The sequence below is a fragment of the Enhydra lutris genome, unplaced genomic scaffold (assembly GCF_002288905.1).
Source record: "Enhydra lutris kenyoni isolate GAN:26980312 unplaced genomic scaffold, ASM228890v2 scaffoldscaffold1, whole genome shotgun sequence".
NCBI classification, from domain to species: domain Eukaryota; kingdom Metazoa; phylum Chordata; class Mammalia; order Carnivora; family Mustelidae; genus Enhydra; species Enhydra lutris.
Window position 1 is genome coordinate 9,529,065 of NW_019154085.1, and position 23,675 is coordinate 9,552,739.

The 23,675-nt window shown below is 46.9% G+C and overlaps 1 protein-coding gene across 1 annotated transcript in view; it reads right to left on the bottom strand.

Annotated features, from left to right (window-relative positions):
* LOC111143071 (ankyrin repeat domain 44) overlaps positions 1–19,034 on the bottom strand; it is a 353,405-nt gene extending 334,371 nt beyond the window's left edge. The window contains exon 1 of the mRNA XM_022496527.1: positions 18,912–19,034. Within this exon, the coding sequence (XP_022352235.1) occupies positions 18,912–18,938 (27 nt within the window). The 5' untranslated portion in view covers positions 18,939–19,034. The remainder of the gene's footprint in view (positions 1–18,911) is intronic.
* Between the last annotated feature and the right edge of the window lie 4,641 nt (positions 19,035–23,675).

Here is a 23,675-nt window from a genome sequence, read left to right on the forward strand (position 1 = left end):
AGAAAAAAATCCACCAAAACCAAAACAAAAACACTTGGCAATATTTTCTACCGCCAATCCTTTCATTCAGGCTATTTATGTAAAAAAACTTTATCATGTCCTATCCGCCCTGTCTTCGTGCTAAAGACTGCAGGATGAGGAAAGAAGGTAAACAGTAAGGACCTGAGAATGAAGAGACACGGCAGCAGAAAATGGCACTGGGTCACTCATTCATTCATTCATTCATTCAACAGTCACCGCTAACCTAAACTCAGGGGAAGCACAGCCTTGCATCCTAAAAAGTAGGGGTGCCCACATTTCCCCCCAGAAGTGAACAGCAAATAAATGACTTAGCTCCAACCTTCCAAGCCACTCACTAATCAAGGAGCTAAAAACAGATTAAAACCAGAAGTGAGAGGCTCAACAGAGAAACTCACCCCCCTTCCATGTAAGAAGGAAAATGAAAGTGCTCATTACATTCATCTGCATTTCGACCCATCTAAAGATTAGGCAGTTAGTTCTGTGACAAACATTTCCCTCAGACGGCAATTCCGACACTGCTCATGAAATTCTGAAAAAGAAAACAGAGCATACTGTGAAGGTATTTGGGGGAGAGGGTGTGGGAAAGGCTTAGTGTTTCAACACAGTTGCCTGTTGCAGGTGTTTTCAAAGAAGAACCCTTCTGCATTATCGAAAAGTTCTTCACCCAAAGGGGAACCATGAGGCAATACTCTCTTGGCCCTGCACACAATGGGCTCCCTCTTCTAGCCCAACTTTGAAGTGGGTGATACATTCTAATCTAGATAATGCAAATGATATGATACTAGACCCACATAATAATTACCCGGGCAGCAGCCTTCGTGTTCTATCACAGGGTGTTTATGCAGTATTTCAGGCTATATCCTAAATATAACTGTAGAAATGACATGTGATTTTACAAGTACTGTTTAAGAACAGGATAGGCAAATGAAATGCACCTCGGACTCAGTCGGAAAAACAAGACCTCTACCAGCATGAAGACTCAGCAAGCCAAGTAACAACCACTGGCCTCAGTTTTTCCCTCCAAAAAATGGGAATTTTATCATTGTGTTAACCTCCAGATAATTTATGATGCTGTTCAGAAAATGCTGGAGGTCTTTAGAGGGCTTAGGTACTGAATCACTGTCAATGTTTTCTACAGTGATACACTACGTGAATTTCTTCACAAATCTTTATCAACAAGTGTCTTCAGTCTTAACTTTCTCTCTAGGAAATCAAAAGAGAAAAATAAAGCTAACTTTTAGATGAAAGACCACATGTGTTGACTGACCTCCCTCCTGCCCCTCACTAACCAGTTCAAGGTGCCCATCTTCTTCCAAGATCAAAAGAAACTCCAGGCCTAGAAGGAGTTTTAGAATAACTCAGATGACTTCAGAAGTTCAAGAGTGGGAGGCAGACATGAACACTGGAAACACACACACATATACACACACATATACACACTCACTCACTCACCCAAACCCATAACTCACACAGTTACCAGACTTAGCTTTAGAGAGAACTTTCTAGAATAGTGAGAAATATCAGATAAGTAGATAATATTGATATTTATCTTTTAATTTTATAGTATCCATTTGTAATAATTGAGTGTATCTTCAAAGTATATTCATTTAATTGCTCTAATTGGCATTCTGTAAAATTAAAGCCATTTCTATCCCCATATTAATCTAGACCGTCTACTCAAAGAAACTAAAGATAGCATTTTTAGCACACAATGGGAAAGAGAAAATACTAAGATTTCTGTTTCACTCTCAAATATAAGAGGTAAAGCTCTCCTCCCCCAACGTGGCTCTTGCAGAACATCAGAAGTACATTTTAACTGTTTCTGAATCCACATCTGGAGTTTAAAAATCCAGTTTAAAAGGCAAACGATTTAAAATACAAACATATGGCTTCCTTCTCTACAGTGATTCCTAAAGGGAGGGAAAAAAAAGAAGTCTGAATACAAACAAACTATTGTTTTAAAAGGGGATTTTTCTTTTTTAATTAAAAACATACCAAGAAGGCTAACTAAGCTTCTACTTTCTCCTGGAGAAAATAATAGAAGCAAGAATTACCATATTAATCTAATTAAATCTAGATCAAAGTACAGCATAAGTAATACAAAGGTGACACTCAATTTCTAAGCAGCGTGGTCCCCGAGCTTGGATTCGAGTCGGGGTTAGCACATTTCTTCTGCAAAGAGCCAGACAGTAAATGTTTTCGGTTTTGCCGGCCACGAGGGCTCTGTGGCAACCACCTAACTCAACTCACGGAGGTCCCCAGAGCAGCCACAGAGAATAGGTACACGAATGAGGGAGGCTGGGTTCCAATCCGATTTGATTTACGGACACTGAAATTTGAATTTCATATATAATTTTCATGTGTCTCAAAATATTTTTCTTTTGATCTTGGTCAACCATTCAAAAATGTAGAAACTAGGGGCGCCTGGGTGGCTCAGTGGGTTAAAGCCTCTGCCTTCAGCTCAGGTCATGATCCCAGGGTCCTGGGATCGAGCCCCGCATCAGGCTCTCTGCTCAGCAGGGAGTCTGCTTCTCTCTCTCTCTCTCTCTCTCTCTCTCTCTCTCTCTGCCTGTCTCTGCCTACCTGTGATCTCTGTCTGTCAAATAAATAAAATCTTTAAAAAAAAAAAATGTAGAAACTATCCTTAGCTGACAGGCTTAATCTGAACAGGCCCAGAGCTAAATTCAGCATGTGGCCCGACCGTCGCCCGCCAGCCTCAGGTTAGAGCCGTGGAAGACTAGAGCAGACGCTGGCTTGTCCAACCAACGTCCTTATTCCCTAGAGGAAACTGAGGCCCACAGAGATGTCAGGGCTGCCAGGTCTCACAGCCAGTTCTGGCAGAAAGGGAGGTAAGAATGGATCTCCGGAAAAGCACACTGAAGCCGTAAGGCAGTGATATGGAAATGCCCTTCTTGAGTTCGCACGCAAGGACAGGCGGTAGACACTGAAAACCAGAGCTGTCGCAGGAGCCTAGTTACGAGGCCCAGGAGCCGCCAAACCTGCCTCCCCACGTGCAAAATGACCTGCTATCCGCTGGTCACTGCTCGGAATCTGAAGGCTCCGGACCAGCAGCAAGGACCCCCCCGATGCGCCAAATCACCACCAGCCTGATTCTTCCCAGCCTCTGGGTACATAGCTCGGGTCGTTTCTTTTGTAGCGTAACCAACAACCTCCTCTTTGGTTATTCCAATCTTAGAACTCCAAGAAGTAAGTGTCCGTGTGCTTGAAGAGCAGCGCTCAATGTTAAAAATCATGTTTAAGAGCAGAGTATCGCAGGTAATGTCCAATTTAGGTTAAAGTTCAAGAGTGGCTCTGACATTCACCTTGGGAAGTAACACGGTCAGTCTCCCTCCATTCTCAGTTCCTTCCCTGTTTTGTTTTTTAACATTTATTTATTTGAGACAGAGAGAGAGAGAGAGAGAGGAGAGAGTGTGCACACAGTGTGGGGAGGGGGCAGAAGGAGAGAGAGAGAGAAAGTCAAAGAGACTCCACGCTGAGCACAGAGCCTGACTCGGGGCTGGATCTCACCCCTTGAGACTACGCCCTGATCTGAAACCAAGAGTCTGACACTTAACCAACTGCGCCACCCAGGCACCGTCCCCCGCCCTTTTTTTTTTAAGATTTTATTTATGTATTTGACAGACAGAGATCACAAGTAGGCAGAGAAGCAGGCAGAGAGAGAGGAAGAGAAGCAGGCTCCCTGCTGAGCAGAGAGCCCGATGTGGGGCTCGATCCAAGGACCCTGGAATCACGACCTGAGCCAAAGGCAGAGGCTTTAACCCACTGAGCCACCCAGGCGCCCCACCCCTCCCTCTTTTTAAAAAAAAATGTATTTCTGGCCTATTTTTCTTTCTTTAATCTACTCTTTTTTTTTTTTTTTTTGGTACTACTCTCATTTTCATTTTCCTCTGACCCTTATTATTTTGCCCTACACCTTAACCAGATACAACTCAAAATGAAATACGTCTTAGAATTAAAACATACATGGGGCGCCGGGCCGGCTCAGTTGGTGCAGCATGAGACTCTTGATCCTGGGATTGTGAGTACAAGTCCCATATTGGGTGTAGAGATGACTTAAAATAAAATTGCATCCTTTTTATTGCATTCTGTAGTTTTAAAAGAAAAAAAAAAGACTCCAAATTAAAGTGACTTTTTACAGAGAATCCTCTGACTTTTTTAATCACATCTTTTTCAAAGAAATAGATGGCTTTCTATCCTGTTATATGTTCATTCAAGACTTGAAACTTGAATATTTCTCAGAAATTCTCCCATGACGATTTTTGAAGAAGATTGCCCTATCAACTATTTTGTTCTTACACACTTCCTCAAAAAGACATGGTTTTATACTTCTGCGAAGAGGCAGTGGCATTCTTAAAAGTAATTTTCAGTTCTTTTTGACAACTTAAATCAAGAATGACTGCAAACTCCTCAGAGTTTTTTCAACACACATTTATTCCCCTAGATCTATCCAAACATAAAACTCTTCAGTCAAATAAACTAAGTCAATACATTCGTTAAAACCAAAATCAAAGAAAAATGCACTTCCTAAAGTTGTAGGAACCAAAAATGCTACAATTCAAATCTAAGTATGGAGACTTCACACAAAAGTAAAACACACAGAAACATTTTTCTACTAATGCTGTTTAAGTTACAAATTTTTTTTAAAAAGACCAGATAAATGGTCATAAATTGAAAACAAAAAATAATTAAAACCATATTCTCATAGAACTGAAACTGACCCTAGAGAACTAGTCTTTACTTTGACAAATGAAGAACCAACCAGAAATTCAAGGACTATTTACTGAGTGCCCATAGGCCACTTGCGGTACAAAGACTTTTCCCACTTGATTGTCACAACTTCCCCATGAAGCAAGTATTATTATAACCATTTTTAAGCAAGGAACGTTTTGTCACAGTTGTGTCTGAGACCCGTAGTCAGGAGCAGAGATGTGCCTACAGTCTCGATCTCCAGGCACCGACTTGCGTATTCTCTTAACTATGCCACTCCCATGTAATACTTTTGGAAACTGTTCAGAGAGATGTCACGACATTTTAAAACATTGTATATACAGTCATAGAGCACCCGGGGACCTTGACACAAGATTCTTTGCTAAAGAGCAGAGCTCCTCAAAACGCCATTGTTTATTCTTGGCTGCTAAGAAGAGCAGCATTAGCAACTAAACGTGCAGCTCACCTCACGGGCCCCAAGACTTAATTATACTGAGGCTCCAAAGCAGCCAAAACCCTAGTCAGCAGGCTTCTGGACTACACACGACAGTATCATTTACTCAAGTTGCAACTGGCACTTCTCAAGCCTACAATCTATTCGTAAAGCTGGGCTCCGTTCAGACGGATATGGAAGGGGGCACCTGGCTGGCTAAGGAGGTAAGTGATGGAGCCTGGGTGGTGAGATGGAGCCCCATGGAGGGCTCTGAGCTCAGCGCAGAGTCCCCTTGGGATTCTCTCTCCTTTCCCCTCTGCCACTCCTGTTTGTGCTCGCCCTCTCCCACGCTCTCACACTCTCTAAAATAAATAATTTTTTTAAAAATAAGGGGGGTATGGAAGGATTCTCATACTTGTAGAAATAAACAAAGATATCTCAGCTTTGAGGGCAACAACCAACACCTACTTTCTGTTCAGGTAAGAAAAGAGGTGTGGCAACAAGGGTTATTAAAACTGAGACCTTGTAACCGTTAGCTGTCTTTTAAAGCTTCCCAGTGGAGGGGTGCCTGGGCTGCTCAGTCAGCTACGCCTCGGATTTGTGATTTGAGCTCAGGTCATAATCTCAGGGTCATGGGATCAAGCCCCATGTGGGGCTCGGAGTTCAGTGGGGAGTCTGCTTCTCTCCTTCTCCCTCTTCCTAGCCCCTTCCCCTTTTCGCACACAAACACGCTCTTTTTCTTTCTCTAAAATAAATAAACTAAATCTTAAAAATATATATAAATAAATAAAACTACATAGATTAAATAGAAACACAGTTTAAAAGTAATGTAACACTGGGGTGCCTGGGTGGCTCAGTCTGTTAAGCGGCTGCCTTCAGCTGGGGTCATGATCCCAGGGTCCCAGGAATCGAGCCCCGCATCCGGCTACCTGCTCAGCAGAGAGCCTGCTTCTTCCTCTCCCTCTCCCCCTCCCCCTGCTTGTGCGTGCACGCACTCTCTCTCTCTCTCTGTCTCTCAAATAAAAAATAAAATCTTTGTTTAAAAAAGCAATGTAAGGGGCGCCTGGGTGGCTCAGTGGGTTAAGCCTCTGCCTTCGGCTCAGGTCATGATCCCAGGGTCCTGGGATCGAGCCCCGCATCGGGCTCTCTGCTCAGCGGGGAGCCTGCTTCCCTCTCTCTCTCTCTCTCTCTCTCTGTCTGCTTCTCTGCCTACTTGTGATCTCTGTCTGTCAAATACATAAATAAAATCTTTTTAAAAAAAAGCAATGTAACATCATGATAAGCACCCAGTAATACACGGAACTGTGAAATCACCATATTGTACTCCTGAAACTAATAAGACACTGTATGTTAACTAACTGGAATTTTAAAAAGAAAAAGTGACATAACAAAGTGAATTTGGGCGACTCTAATATCTAAATTCCCCTGGAAATACCTTACACCGAAATAACTGTACAGAACTGCCAAATCGGGGTCTTCCTAAAGGCATCCAAGGTGCAGGTTTTAAGGCAGATGCTCAAACACCCACTTTGAGTTATGGGTCCCTTTGACGAAGTCAGTAGATGGGCAAGCTTCATAGCCAATTCCAAGTTAGGTGCCTGTTTCTGTAGGCAACAAAACTAGCAGAACTGTGTGCTTTTCTGACAATCAAAACGGATTCCAACAACTCTCCTGAAGACATTCTACCAGGGGGACAGTAGACAGCTTAGAAGGGGCACAAAGAGAGCAGGAAGAAGTAAATTAAAAGGGGGGGAAAAAGGCTTCCAAAGAGTGAGTCACTAAAATATTCAGGAGCCCTGGGCAAATGCTAAGGTTTTGTGGTTTTGTTTTCTTGTTTTCTAAGATAAAGACTTTCTTTTTAAACATAACCACAATACCATATTCATACTTTAAAGCATCAATTAAACAGGCAGTATTCAAATTTCCCTAATTGTCTCACAGAAATGTGTTTGTTTGAATCAGAATCCAAACCTATTAGCTGCAATTAGTTTACATGTCTTAATTCTCACTGATCTATATATTTCCTCTCCTCCTCCCTTTTTTATCTTGCAATTGGTTTTTTTAATTAGTTTCAGAGGTAGAATTTAGTGATTCATCAGTTGTATAGAACACCCAGGACTCATTACATCAAGCGTCCTCCTTCATGCCCATCACCCAGTCACCCCGCCCTCTCACCCACCTCCCCTCCAGCAACCCTCAGTTTGTTTCCCAGAGTTCAGTATCTCTTATGGTGTGCCTACCTCAAATTTTGGCCTTATGTTAGTTTTTCTTCCCTTCCCCTATGTTCATCTGTTTTGTTTCTTAAATTCCACATAAGAGTGAAATCATCTGATATATGCCTTTCTTCGACTTATTTCGCTTCGCATAATACCTTCTACTTCCATCTATGTGGTTGTAATTGGCAAGATTTTATTCTTTTTGATGACTAAGTAATACACACACACACACACACACACACACACACATCTTCTTAATCCATTCATCTGTAAATGGACACCTGGGCTCTTTCCATATTTGGGATATTGTGGACGTTGTTGTTATAAACCTTGGGTTGCAGGTGTCCCTTCAAATCACAATGTTTGGGGCACCTGGGTGGCTCAGTGAGTTAAAGCCTCTGCCTTCAGCTCAGGTCATGATCCCAGGGTCTTGGGATCGAGGCCCACATCGGGCTCTCTGCTCAGTGGGGAGCCTGCTTCCTCTCTCTCTCTCTCTCTCTCTCTCTCTCTGCCTGCCTCTCTGCCTACTTGTGATCCCTATCTGTCAAATAAGTAAATAAAATCTTTAAAAAAAACAACACAATGTTATCCAAGGTGCACAGCTAGGAATGTGCACCTTGGATAAATACCTAGTAGTGCAATTTGTAATTGATTTTTTTAAAGAAATGAAATCATTTTTCCTGTATATTCTCCATAGTCTGGATTTTTTAAAATAATTTTTAATAAAAATTTATAAGGTTGAAAACAGGCCTTCTCCAGACCTACTACAGTAATCTGTCCATGTCCTGAACCACGAAGTCTGTCCATCCAGCCTCTTTCAATGAAGTTCAGTATTCCAGGATACATGTTTATCCACAAAACGTGACCATAACAAGAATGTGTACAATATTCAAGTAGGGGGTATAGTAGAGACAGAAGTACCCGTCAGGTAACACCACACCTTATGCTTCAATACCTTTTTAGAACAAGATGGGATACACATTCATTTTTTTTTAAATCATGCCTATACAACACATGGAAACAATGAGTTTTGTCCTCACACAATTTATGTCTCCAGGAGAGGACACGCAGTACCTATCAGAAAAACTCAAGGGATGCCTGGGTGGCTCATTCGGTTAAGCATCTGCCTTTGGCTTAGGTCATGATCCCAGAGTCCTAGGATTGAGTCCCATATGGGGCCTTGCTCAGTGGGGAGCCTGCTTCTCCCTCTGCCTGCCGCTCCCCTTCCTGTGCTCGCTTTCTCTCTTTTCTCTGACAAGTAAATAAATAAATAAAACCTTTGAAAGAAAGAAAGAAAGAAAGAAAGAAAGAAAGAAAGAAAGAAAGAAAGGTAAAAACTCAAGTAAGAAAAAACACAAACATCCTTCCTGCCAAGTATGCATGTTGAGAATTTCTTTCCTTTCCTCTTCTGTTTTCCTAGTCGGGACCCTCTGCTTCAGTAAATTCAGGCTTCAGGTTACCTGCCTGGCACACAGCACACCCCCTCCTGGGCTGCCTTCCTCTCTCATCTGGGTCTAAACCACTCCCTTCCTCAAGGGTCACAGGACTCCCTCCAGCTCCCTAACGCCTTTCTTAGCAACTGCGCCTGTCTCGGGGACTTCTGTCGTCCCTCATGAGTGCCCTCGGAATGTCGTCTAAACCTGCACTCCACCTGGCTCGGTAGCGGTTTCACATGCCACGTGCCTTCAGTGACCATCTGACGACGGCCTTCCGTGCACGAGGCCTGCGACACCATCTCTGCCAACACCGTGAGCTCCACGAAGAAAAGAGCCTCTTGTGATACTGCGCCCGTCTCCAGAGGCCAAAAGCACAACAGCTAAGAATGTGCACCTTGGAGACAAGCTTGCGCGGATGTGAACCCCAGAGTCCTGTGACCCCAAAGAGACTACTCAATCTCTCAACTCTCGTTTACCTCATCTCTAAAGTGCAATGATGATAGTCCCTCCTTTGTAGAGATGTTGTCAGGACTAAATAACATCAAGCATGATTATTGTTCTAACTCCTCCTTCCCAATTCTCTCTCTGGTTTCTAACCATTTTCCTGTACCTGTTCTTATCCTTTGTGGAAAGGGGGGGAGCAGAAGACTCCGCCAGAGTCACTGCCTTGGGAATGAAGTTCATGAAACAGACTTTGATTGCCTGAATACATAAAAGACGACCCACTTTGCCATGTGTCTGAGCATCCGTCCCCATAATATCTGGGGTCCACATCTCCTTTTCCCTAGTGTCACTCTGACTCCTCCTCTATAAAGAAATGGAACCTACTGGGAACCAACTATGGTGCTAACCCATCCCCACCACCAAAAGCTCAATTTAACAAGAGAAGAAATATAACCAGAAAAGAAGACAATATGTGATCTTTTATCTTTTGATGAGGCAGAACGATTACTCCAAATTTCTTGGAAACCCAACACCCCAGTGTACAGACAGGAGCTCTGTTTATAGAAGTATTTGTAAGTTTCTTTTTGTTTGAGCACCTAATGAGTAAAAACATTTGAACATGTAGACATACACATACACACACATATATATTTATATCATTCACTTTATATCAATTTATTGGGCATTTACTATGTGCCTTATATTGTTTCTAAGTGCTGAAGTTAGAGCAGTGAACGAACCAAGCTAACAAAACAACAAAAAACTCTTGCCTTGTTATTCGTATCTCTTCTACACGTAAGTTTTTATTTTTACAAAAAGATAAAATATATGGTAGGAGGGACATGTACTACGGAGAGGAAATAAAGGAAGGGGACAGGAAATGTGGCGTCGGCAGTTGACAGAGCGAGGTCAGGCAAGGACTCACTGAGAGTAAAGATCTGAAAGGGGTGAGGCTGGGCGTGTGGCCTTGGGGAAGAGCTTCACAGGCAGCAGGAACTTCAAGGGCCCACAGGCGGGAGGGCGCCTGCGGCTCAGTGAACGGGGAGGAGGCCGACGCTGACGGGGGTCAAGGAGCCGGGGAGAGGCAGGAGACAGGGCCGGGCAGGCGAGTGGAGGGGCCTGGAGGGCCACTCTACGACATCGGCTTTTCCTCTGTGTGAGCTGAGAGGGGCTGAGCGGAGGAAAGACCCGAGTGATGTGGGCATCAGAATCCGTGGCTCCGGCCGCCAGGCTGGGAGCAGAGCGTCAGGGCCGGGTGAGCAGGTCCCGCAAGTGGGGCCACCTCGCCAGCCGTCCACGTGCGGGTTTGGCCAGGTGGTCAAAAGTGGAAGTAGAACAAAGAGGATTTTTACAGTACCGGGTACAACATATATTCAAAATACACAAAAATGAACATTTTAAAGGGTTCTAAAAGAATTACGAATTCTGATCTTTTTTTTTTTCCCAAACTCAACAAGCCATCCTGCTCAGCCCTGGGGTCGAGGCACCCCTGGCTTCTGGAGGCCATTGTTTAATGACAGTGGGCTGGCTGGTTTGTCCCAGCTTACCTGAACTTCTCCTTCCTGTCTTTCCCCTCATCTCGCCAGTCTTACACAGCAAAACAAGCTTCTGCAGACTGAGTGTGTCCACATGTACAGAGGCTGTTCGCTGCGAGTGGGAATTCCCTCCTCGAGAAAGTCTGTGGTCCCTGTGTCATTGCACCCAATCTCTGGGAAAACGGACTTGTTAGACCCAGATGTTATTAGGGAGTTCAGTAAAATGGGATTAGGGGAGACCCCAGGCCATTGGCTAATGCAGCATCTCTGAGAAAGGCTGAAGTGGGCACCAGCTCAGCACAGCTCCCAGCAGACAAACACAGGGTCTGCGAGGCCTGCTGCCCTCGCCCTGCACGAAGCCCCAGGGAATTCTCACAGGGCTGCACTGAGAGCTGCCCCAGGGCTTCTGTGTCCCTCCCTGGAAACCAGCTGCTGCACATGCCGGATGACAGTCTTGGGGAAAGGACCCCTGACCTTTAGGCAGGGCGTGGGGTGTGTGTCTCAGACCTGGTCAACTCCAGCTGCAGCCAACCCCCCTGGGTGGAGGGTGAGGGGTGAGGGAGAGAACAGAAGTTCACGGAAGGCAGATACTTTTCAAAAACCAGATTCCATGAGTTCAGACGAGATACCTGTGGTATTCTGTTAGACGGTTAGAACTTGAAAGAATGTAGAGGAATCCCCACCCATCCAGTCCCGTTTTACACAGAAACTAAGGCCAGGACTTGCCCAGAGCCATACAACTATCAGAAAAAAAACCATGAGTAGAAACCCAGTCTATGGATTCCCATCTAGTATTATTTTGAAAACAAACAAAAGCAATTTATCACTGAAACCTTTTTTTTTTTTTAACACTAAAACCTTTGAGACGGATTGGAACTGTGGGGAAATTTTGCATGTCTAGGCCTCAGATGTTCCTACAAATCCCTCTAGTTTTACCAAGAGCTCTGGAGGCTCCCCTGGGGCAAAATGGTTTCCTGGGTACTAAAGATACCTTAGAAAGTTCCACTGGGATGCTCAGGACTCACAGGGTGGGAGTGAGGGAATTAGAGACACAGAAGACCGAGAAATACAAGCAAGCACTATTGGCTTAGCAAAGTCTGAAAAAGCCCAAAGGCAGACTATGTACTTCCTATTTGCTTCGTCCAACTAACAGAGTGATAAATAAATTTTCAGTTTCAAAAGGGGAGACAAATAAAAAGATCCTTAAAAAGTATGAATATCATAATGAAAACCTAGAGTCATGATCATTAATTCCAACCTCATGGGCTACCAACTTTTTTACAGTCTTGAACATGGATGAGAGACAATACCCGTTCTCTCAGCCTCTGAAGTCAAGCAGAAGGCAAATACGATGTTGCTAAAAGGCTGCTAAAGAAATAATCAATCAAACGGATGCTTTACAGAATACATAACCTCACGTGATCTACCCAATGGAGGGGGAGTAGAGGCCACAGGGCGGAAATCAGTTCCTAAATCATTGACGCTGGTTAGAACGTTCTTCCGGAATCCAAATTTAACTGTTTGACTTTGTTACCTAGAAAATAAAACTGGAGGGGTGCCTGGGTGGCTCAGTGGGTTGGGCCGCTGCCTTCGGCTCAGGTCATGATCTCAGGGTCCTGGGATCGAGTCCCGCATCGGGCTCTCTGCTTGGCAGGGAGCCTGCTTCCCTCTCTCTCTCTGCCTGCCTCTCTGTCTACTTGTGATCTCTCTCTCTGTCAAATAAATAAATAAATAAATCTTTAAAAAAAAAAAAAAAAAAGAAACTAAAACTGGAGCTCATCTGCAAATACACCCTCCACGGCCGCGTCTGTGAATCCTCCAGTACAAACTGTCAGCAGAGGGACTGAGTCACGGAGGGAGCGGGAGGGGCCAAGGTACCTGAAAGGCAACCGGTCCAACCTCTTCCTTCTACAAAGAAGGACATGAGGCTGGCAGAGCCTAATCGGACCTGCCAAGGGTTGGCTAAGGCACAACAGAGGCCACCTCTCCCTTACCTCATACCCTGGCGAACGCCGATCACTCATCATTCCGTCCCCCCATCCTCAGCTCCCAGAGCCAGAGTGTCCCACAGCCCCTCACCCAACGGGTCTGAACTGAGGCATGAGACGGAAGATGTTGGCCGACTCCGGCCTTGCACAAGGTGAGAAACGAGCTTTGTAGTGCCTGCGCCAGTGTCCGCCTCACTTGAAAGAGAGCGACTAGTCTACTAGTCACTCGTCCACTTACTGTCAAGACTGGGGTGAGCACACACAGTCTCTGTAGTGCGACCGTGCGTCCAGGTTTACCTGGACAGGCCTAGAATCAGGGGGACCTAGAATCAGGATGTGTAGCAGGTCATTCTTAGGATCTATATTCCCAATATTATCTATATTAATATTAAGCTGTTTTCCCAGCTTAATATTCAGTAGAACCCGCATCATTTCAAAGTTGTCCCAGAATGAATAAAAATGATACGGCCATCCAAATTCTATGTCACTCCTACTCATCTACAAACACTTATAAATGTTTGTTTTTGGAGAACACGATGGGTCAGGAAAGAAACACTGAGTTAGTAACCAGTAGTTTTCTCATACAAAGGGGCTTTTAAATAATACTAAACCCAAATAATCTTTGTGTCTTCTTTTTTAATTTAAAATTCAATTAGCCAACATATAGTACATCATCAGTTTCAGATGTAGTGTTCAATAATTTACCGGTTGCATATAACACCCAGGGCCCCTCGCACCATGTGCGCTCCCTGATGCCAAATAATCTTTGAAAGGGGCTCAGGGATCACTACTGTCACCAATCTCTTATACCTTGACCTTCAACATGGAATCTTCTTTGAGGAAAGCTAAAAGGAGTGCCAAGGGGGCACCTGGCTGGCTAAGTGGGTAGAACATGTGACTTGATTTCAGGGTGATGAGTTCAAAGAGCTTACTTAAAAAAAAAAAAAGAAAAGAAAAAATAATAATAATAAAGGAGAGCCATAGCTTACCAAGTTTCAGAACCACAGGATTATCTCTCTCCAGCTCTTCCTTATTTTTTAAATTATTTCATGTTATACTTTGGCCTACAGGAAACTCACGGTTATGTTGTTGAAACAGAAATCTTTTTAAAGAATGATTCAGTCCTGTTTCTGGCACAAACAACTGTGCTTTCTGGAGTTTATATTTACTCTCTATTTAGAGAAAAAGAGGAAGTAAAAGTTGAAATCTTTGAAAAAAAAAAAAAAAAAAGCATGTGCTGCTGCGTTTATACCAGAGCAGCCAGTCATTTATTTAAGAGATGCAAAAATTCGGTTTATTTGGAAAAATCACTGGTCCAGATAGCATAGTTGTTAGCTTTGTGGTCAAGAGAAAGATACTGATAGCATTCTGTGGAAGGTTTAAAGACTCTACCTGGCTACTAGAAGTTTCCTTTTGTATCAAGATGTCAGGAATAGTTCTGAGCAGAGACTACAGATGGTTTTAACTGTTTCTTTTTGTGTATCCAGCATTCTGATTTTTCTATAGCGATCATAGTGTATTTGCTAATGACCCAGAAAAAATCCCCAGGACTACCCATCAACAGGTCTTTCAGCACGGCAGGGGGCTGGAGAAAGGAACAGGATAAGCCAGGCCCACATCTAGCAGTAGCAGAGGCCTCAGAGCATCGCCTGACTGGGACAGCACCTGGTCTGGCCCCCAGAGCAAGGAGGACTGCGGGATGCAGCTCGCCCGATGGCTTCCTGGGAAAGAAGAGCAGGCATCCGTGGGTCCTACAACCACACTGACCTTCAACCACTGAAATGATAACCTTGCGGGTAGAGCCCCACCTGTGCAATCAGACTGCCAGGGTAGGACAGGGCGCTCCTTAGTGGGTGTATGACGTTGAACAAGTCAGTTGGCCTCTCTATTCCTGTTTTCTCATCTATAAAATAGGAATCACAATGCCTCCTACCTCCTAGTGAGGCTGTGAGGGTTAAGAGAGATGATTCACAGCAAGGGCCTGACACACAAGATCCCAATAAATGTAAGGCATTATTGGGTCTCTGCCAGGAAACACCAGCCCTCAAGTGCACTCCCCGATCATGTGACTGGATCCCAAACAACTAAAGAAGGGTCCAAAAAATAAAGCCTTTCTTTTCCCTTCTTTGCTGAAGGCAGGACCGCAGCAGAGTGTTTGCTCTAAACCCAGTGCCCTTGGGAGCAACGGTAGGATGAGGGGGGCCCTATAAGGTACACAACACGTCCCAAGGCCCCACACTATGAGCTAGAAATCCTGTTTTCAGAGTTACAGGGTTTCTGCTTCCTGCCACTGCCACAGCTGCCAGCCACTCACTGCCTTTGGCAAGGAGATGGGTGACTCGAGTGTGAGCTAGGGCTTGGCAAGGGGACACCTAGCCAGAAGGCCTCCACGCAGGAAGCTCAAAGAAGGGCCACCTGCTGGAACAGTTTGTCTCCAGGCAGCCCCTGAGATGGAGGTGACATTCTGCTGTCAACAGCAAATTCAGGTAAGAACAGTGAACATTTCAAAGATCCAAGAGAACTTACCATTCTGACTTCAGAACTCTGAAAACCTGTTTTGGGGGGTGAGGGGGGGATAGCCGAAGACAGGCCCAGACACTTAAAATCACTGGAACGCCTTAACCAGACCTAAAAAGCGGCCCCCGAAAGTTGAATCGCAAATCAAATTGCAAAGAGTTTCATGGCCATCTTGAGCTAAAATGCATTACATTTGTATGAAACAGTACTTTCTCTCCCAAATGTAAAATCACCTCACTTTATCAAAGATTTAAGAAACCTCCTAAGGTCCATCTAGGAAGAAATAATCACATTATTATATTAATTACGTGGGTGAGTACGTTCTATGCTGCGCAAGGTGACCAGCTCATCGTGGCTGGCCTAGAATTTTCCCAGCTTTAGCACCGAAAGTACCACATCTTGGGAAACCCCTCAGTTCTAGCAAACCAGGATGATTGGTCCCCATAATACTACAAGAAAAATGATGTGTGCTGTGGGAAGAGGAAAACAGAAGAGACACAGTTACAAATGCAGAAGTGCTAAATGCTAAGTTTGTTTGTAGCAACAGCTCCCAGTTCCCTCTCATAGTAAAAAAAAATAAATAAATAAAACTAAAAACCACACTTGCCTCTCCCTTTTTTAAACTATCCCAAAACAGAGTTTCAGAAAACACGGTCCCTCCTTGTGCACTACCGACCGAGATGCCAGGGCGGGACTGACTCTTCACGAAGTGACTGCCATCAACCCAGCCAGCTCCTGCCCCCAGCTTCAGCAGGACAGGAAATGTCATCCTCTTGCATTCTTTCCTTTAGGCAGGTTTAAAAACAAACCAAGACAGCTTGTGATTCAGCTTATCAACAGTAAGAATGTGTCAGGGAAATTGGGGTATCAAGCTACAAATCCAAGAGCCATGGTGGAAAAATCGAGAACCAGCTCACAGATAGGACCTTCAACAATGACGGAGGGACGGAGAAGGGATTGTTTCGCCAGCAGCTGACCAGCGAGTCAGGCACTCCTCTACAAACTCTGTGGAAGAAGCAGTGACTCCCACCAGGCAGCCCCCTACCCACAATGAAGGAGCAAAACTCTTGCAGCCGGAACTCAAGCAAAGGGTTTTTAAGCCTCCGGTGAGGTTATGAAGCAGCATCTAAGAATTCAGTTTCAAACTGAAAGGTAAGACTATATAAGGCAAGAAAGACCACACATTTCCTGGACCTAAAGCCACATAGAAACCTCCGTTGCTCACAGCTCCACCCAGCCCAGACCACCTCCTCACCCAGCCTCCGTGTGGCCTTGTCCCAAGACAGGATGGCAATTCTTAGATGTTCCTGAACCTTAGAACTCCTTAGATCCCTTTTATGCAGCTGGAGACGGACCCAAATGCAGGCTATAGGGCTCATTTCTCCATAGCGATACTAGTTTCTTTGGGGAAGGGAGGAGAGGTGGTCAGAAACATTTCATCTTTGAAAGTCCTACTCTCATAAGTCCCCAAGAATAACGTCCTTTCTAAGACCAAGAAATACACTTTTCCCTAGTACTCATCTTGATTTAGGCGAGGATGCCTTCTTGTAACCCTTTCAACACATCCAAGGAGAAGCCAGAGGTGTCTTACATCCTCTAGCAAAAAGCCCAGAAGCCTGGAAGGCAGGGGACAGGACAGAAGCTAGTTTCAGCAACACAGGCCGGCAGCTGTGGTCCCTGAGGAACACCTGCTGCACGTCTTCAGATCTCAGGTTCTCCATTTAAAAAAATAAAGGACTTGGGGGGCGCCAGGGTGGCTCAGTGGTTAAGCATCTGCCATGATCCCAGGGTCCTGGGATGGAACCCCACATCAGGCTCCCTGCTTGGTGAGAAGCCTGCTTCTCCGTCTCTCACTGTGTCTCTCTCTGTCAAATGAATAGATAAAATCTTTTTTTTTTAAATAAAATAAATAAATAAATAAATAAATAAATAAATAAATAAAGGACTTGAGCTAAGATTGTCTTCAGCATCTCTCCCAACACTAAAATTCCATGTGAAATTCTGCTGTGTGTGTGATTACAACAATAATGCCTATTAGATTCACGTCTTGTACTTTGAAGTTTCAGGAATTAAGAGACAAGTATAGTAACTTGGAGCAGCCAGGATGGCATGAGCAGGGCCGACTAAAACTGGAAGATGTTTTAAAAAGCAAATGTCTAACAGTTGTCAAAGTATGTGACCAAAAAAGGTGGAGAGGAACCTAATATCAACTTACAAACACTTTTAAATGCTCTGGAACCAGTGGGAACAAGTCGAGTCCCCCAATTACCAGCTGTTCTTCCAGCTAAATTTAAGGAGAAGATGAATGCTAATTCAGTGATCTCTCCTCCCAAAAAAAAAACAAAAAAAAACAAAAAACAAAAAAACCACCTGTAAATGCTTAGGGAAAACAAAGCAAAATTTTGAATCTAATGGATAAAAGAGCAAATCATTCCGGTGACTGACTGCATCTAAACTGCAGAATGTTCTGGTGGATTCTACCTGGTAACGGCAAGGCAGCAAATGCCAAGCATTCGAGAGGGAGGCGATGCTTCATACCAAGGGATGGCACGTTTGATAGGGTGTCTACGTCCCGACTGCCTCTGCACCTACCAGGACCCCCAAACAGGGTTCACTTCACTGTCCCTGAATAAATGGCAGGAGGAGAAAAAGCAAGCCGTTCCCTTTTTTCGGGAAAGGAGCTGCAGAGTTTGGCCGCGCAACTTGGTTGGGCGCCTGTGAGGGTCAATGTCCTAAGAGCAGCAAAGTCTGCGAAGGTGGGTGTTTCCATCCACAGAGCTGCGGCCAGGGCTGCCCTCGAGTCCGCAAATAACCCCACTTCTCCGCACCAGGACTCCGAAGCTGCCCTGCGCGGCGTCTGCGCCAGGAAAGCAACCACCCCGACACCGAGGGTGGTCCGCCGCGGTGAGCCGAGCCCCGGACTTCTTCTCCCGGGAGACGCCGGCCAGAACCAAAAGCGCCTTCTCCGAGGGTCCCCACCGCGCCCCGGGCACACGCAGCCTCGAGGCTGCTAAAGAGGAAGTCGGGCTGTCACGTCAAACGGATAAAGCCGGCTCGACCCCACCAGAGCCGCGGTCTGGCCCGGTGTCCGGCTCGGCTCGGGGAAGGGTCCCGGCTGCGAGCCCTTCTCCCTGCATCCCGCGCCCTCCTTCCGGCGGCGCGGACGAGCCTCCCCGCGGCCGGCCTCGCTCGGCGGAGCCCGCGCTGCGCAGCGCCGTAGGGGCCGGAGGCGCACCTCGAGCCTCCCCTCCCCCGGCGCAGCCCGGGCCCGCGGACAACGCACCCCGCGCTCGGCCGCGCACCTCCGCGCAGCCCCGCACCGCGGCACCCCCGCCGCGCCCGGCGCCCGCCCGCCCCTTCCCCTGCCCTCGGGCGCGCCGCGGGCACCGAGCGGAGCGCGCAGTTCCGACGGCCCAGGGCGGGGACGGCGCGGGGAGGAGAGCCGCAGCCGCCGGCTTTCGGAGCCCAGGCGGCCGCACGCACTCCTCCCTCCGCCGGAGTAAACAGCTCCGCGCCGCGCCCCCATCCCCCCGCCGGGGCTCCGCGCCGCCCCGCGCCCGCGCGTCCCGCCCGCCGGCGCCGCCGCCCCCTACCTGGTCGGCGAGTTTGAGCACTGCCATTCTTCCGTCCCGGGCGCGCGCGCAGGTCCCCGGCCCGCAGATGTCACGCCGGCAGCTGGCGGAGCGGAGGGGACGGCCGGGGGAAGGGGACAAAATCTGGCTCCCGAATTTGACAGCCCTCCCCCTGCTCCTCCTCCGCCGCCGCCTCCTCCCGCCGAGAGGCTGCCGCGGGCCGCTGGGGCTGGCCGCCGCGCCCGCCCGCCCGCATACAGGAAGTGCCGGCCGCTGCCAGCCGGGCCGCCACTGACATCACCGCGCGCGGGCTCGCTCGCCGCCGCGCCGCCCGGGCCGACGCTGCCTCCTGCCGCCCGCAGCCGGGCCTCGCAGCCCGCCGCCCCCCGAGCGCGCCCGCCGCGCCGCGCCGCGGGGCCAGACCGCCGCCTGCTTTCGGCGCCTGCACGCGGCGCCCCGGCGCCCGGGCCCCGCGGCCGCAAAGGCGAAGGCGCGGGCGCCCAGGGACACCCCACCCAGGCCCCGGGGCTGAGCGCGCCCCCCGCCCCCCTCCCAGCCCCATCGGACACACACGGTCACAGCCCGATGAGCGAGCCCTTGCCGACACAAGCCCCGGGGAGTCGCCCCTCACAGGCCACCGCTCTGACCTGACCTCTCACCGGAGACCTTGGGTCAGTCACCCTCCTCCACCTCGCCCGCCAGTCCGCCCCGATTGCCCGGCGCTCCAACGGACTATCCCACCTAGGTCGGGGGTGTAGTTCTGGGGCTTTCTTTGTTTAAGGCGGGAGGCCTTGGACCCACTGTCCCTCTTGACGAGCGTTCGTCCAGCACTTGGGAGGTGGGGGACGGGGCTCTCGCCTTTCCACCCTGTCCTCCCCCTACCTTCCAGCTGGACGCGCGCACGACTCCATCGCTAAGTTCAAACGCTGGGTTTTGAGCTGGGGAGATGGGGGGCGGGGGTGGCAGAGTGACTGGAGAAGAAAAGAAGTCCTAAATTAGAAGTCCTGAATTAATGGGGCCTTTGAGTGTTGTCTCCGTCCTGACTCATTTCTACAAAATCCAGTTAGCGCGCTCTTCAGCAAAGAGAACACTCGGCTCTCGAGCCCCATGGGCTACAGAGACAGTGGAATGTGCATCAGCCGTAGTAAGTGTCGACACTTCTGGAATTTGGAGCAAACATTTATTCATTCAACAACTATGTACTGCGTGCCTGCTTTGTACCACATACCAGCTGGCACAGTAGGAAAGGCAGGGAGCATGAACAGGGAAGGTACCTAGTCTTAGTGGGTGTCCTGCATGAAGCAAAAGGTTACAACTAATGAATGTAATCACCACTGGTAAGGGATGGGGGGCGGGGGGGGGGGCGGGGGATGCTTCCAAAAGAAATCCGTGCCAAAGGAATCAGACCCCGACTGGTGGGTGAGGACAGCTTCCCTGTCAAAGTGCCAAAAGCTGAAGTTCCGGAGGAGGAAGAGTTAAGTAGGGAAGCGGGTTGGGGGACCGCTCCCAGGTAGCCCCGTGTGCCCCTGGCATGCCACCAAGCAAACCTGCCTTGAGCAGCAAACACAGCTGCGGTTCTGGATTAAGACCAAATACCTACCTTTCATTCACTCACAGGCCAAATGTGGACTATCCCTCCCTACTTCCAGAGCCTCTCCAAAGATCGAGAGCGGGAAAGAGAGAAGGGAGTGGTAGCATCTGCTCAGCATCCCCATCTTTATTCCTTGACCGTGGTGTTGTGTGACTCGGATCCCACAGACAAGGGAGCTAAGGAAGCAGGCCCCTGGCTTCCACTCCTCTGTCTTCATTAATGCTCAGAGACAGAACGTTTTTCTCCTCAAGTCCTCCTTCAAACACGAAATAGATCGCATCTGTTGTATATGGAGGCAGCTCTTCACCACTGTCCTTGGTATTTGTACTTACTAATATCACCCTGCGTGGCTCTGTAAGTAAATGCAATAGGACACAGAATTCTCCACTGTAGCATAGCTACCTTGCAGAAGAATGATAACAAACAATTGAATCTACAAATGCACTCAAGATCCACTTTGGTTCAACATGGCTGTGCCTAGCGTAATTTATTTTATTTTATTATTTTATTTTATTTTATTTTATTTATTTGACAGAGATCACAAGCAGGCAGAGAGGCAGGCGGGGCCGGGGGGGGGGGGTGGGGGGTGGAAGCAGGCTTCCTGCTGAGCAGAGAGCCTGATGCAGGGCTTGATCCCAGGACCCTGAGATCATGACCCGAGCCGAAGGCAGAGGCTTAACCCACTGAGCCACCCAGGCACCCCAATTTCTTTAGGCCCAATTTAAAAGGAGGAGGAGGGAGCTGTTCCCAACCGTATCAGACCCATCACCTCCTTTTTGTAACTAGTGTTTGTAATACTCCCCTTACTGTCCTGAAGTGAAATTCATAGATAATTAACTACCTATGCAAATTTCCCAAAAAATCAATATAATCTCTTAATGATATAATAAAGGAAAAATAAAAGGAAAATGATTCGTCATTAACTTTGTATTAGAAGACAAAATAAATAGTAAGATGCTTACACATGTATGTAGAACCATTGTGAATGAGAGAACTATAAGGACAGACCACTATAAATGTGTTGTATTAGCAACTCAAATATCGACATTGGTCTTGTCAGAGATGACATGATTTTGTGAAAGGCTGAACAGTTTTTGGTCAAGTTTCCAAACAAAGAGCAAAGGATTGGGCTAAATTTGTTGATATGGGTGCATTTACTGTAAAGCCTGGATTTAATGTGTTAGTTCATACACTGAAAGTGACTCTAATGGTTTGTTTAATTGGCTAGCCAAAACTCAGACCCATTGGTAGTCTATATTCAATGAGATTAAGATGCCCAAATCATGTAGAGGAAGAAATCCAAAGGCTCATGGAGATGGCAAAGTTGGAGTGATTTTATGTATAATGTGTACACCCAGCCCTGAACTATATACCCCTGGAGGCCCAGGTGATTATCTCTACTCTAAGGCCCTGAAAAACACTTTAGTAAGGGGAGTAGCAGAAAAGCTCTGTGGTAGCTGGATGTGATGGTGGCAGATGCTTTCATTGAAATTGCTCCCTGATTTCCATGACAGTGGGATCCTGGGATGGGATGGCCAAGTGACAGTGCTTAACTGGCAGGAACAGAGTGACACATTTGCTGCAGTGGGCAGCAGGGGAAACATACCACTGAAAACTCTTACCTACGGGGATATTCAGTAATGCCCCGGCAGACTTCTGAAATACTCCTTGATCTCTGTAAGAGGCAAACTAGCCCTGCTCCCGAAACCTGACTTGAGCCATCAAAATGAAAAGTCCTCCTTCTCAGCCAGTTTTCATACGTCAGCCAGGGCACAGACCCCTTGATCGAAAGGGAGGCTGATCCCCCTAAGGATAGAAAACCAAAAGCGATACCGAATCCCTGGAAAGATGTAAAAATTAGTAGCAGCATAAAAGATGTGGATGAGGCAGCAGTCACGATCGTGTTGTTTCCCCCATTCAGCTCACCTGTTCAGCCTACGCAGAGGCAGATGAATCTGAGAGAATTATTATGAGTCGGTGTAAACTGAATCAGATGGTAAAGCCAGTTGCAACCACAGTTCTAGGCGTCTGTCTTTACTAGAGCAAATCAGCGCAATCTGGGGTACCTGGTACACATCTGCTGATAGGGCAAATGCTATCTTATCTATTCCAAACTGCACCAAAAGCTGTTCTCTTTTCTATGACCAAGCCAACAGTTCACCTTCGTAGTCTTTATGGGACGTAAACTCTCCTGCTCTCTGCCATGATCTAGTCTGCTGAGAGCTGGATCACTATATTAAAGACATCCAGGAGCAATCCTGAGAACCACCATACTGTTGTGATAATAGCCTATGATTTCAATAAATCTGCCCAATTTACTAATAACACATTTCACTGTGGTTTTATGTGCTTGATTTATGCTTTTTAAATTTTCCTAAGCATAAATACACATGACATGTATGTGTCTATCTATATATTTATGTGTGTTTATATATGTGAATGTACCTGCTTACATACATACGTGTGTGTGTACATTAACATGTAAACGTGTGGTGCTGTGGTGTCCCACCTGGTTCCCACCTTCAGGACCAAAGCCCTTATTCCCCCAAGTGCTTGGAGTGCTGCCGGCTGACAGCTTAAAGCTGAGTCTTCCCCCAGGAATTGCCCTCAACCAAAAATAACCACCTCGACCAAAGTCATAACCCCTCCTTGGAAGTTATACATACCCAATGAGTACAAGATACAAAGGCATTTTAGGTGTTCCCAAAAGTATGGCCCAATAAGTCTCAGCATGCAAATCCCCCTCTCAGAGGCCAGTTGCTGAGAAACCCCACCCAATATAATCATGTGTTTTGACTTTACGCTGGTGGTTTACATAGTTCATACCCTGTTTGTAAATAAATCAGCACCGCCTCCCTGGCCCAGCTGAGGACCAGGGGCAGAGGTATGTAAAGGATTGCTGAATGAGGCGAAATTTCAGATAAGGTTACCTCGCCGTCTCAACATGGTGACTCTTCTGTTTTGAAACTAGTGTGGCCTTTGAATGTGTAAGGCACAGGGGATCCATGGGTGTCTTGGGGTTAGCAAGTGGTTCTCTCAAAGCGGACCCAAGGGCCTGGCAAGCGAGGCTAAGGAGGTAAGAGCATTTCACCAATGTAACTTTTCTATTTTTTAAATATATACGAGCACTCCTTGTCTCCACACATACCATACCTCCTGGACCCTAAAGAGCCACGGAATTTCAGTTTGTACCA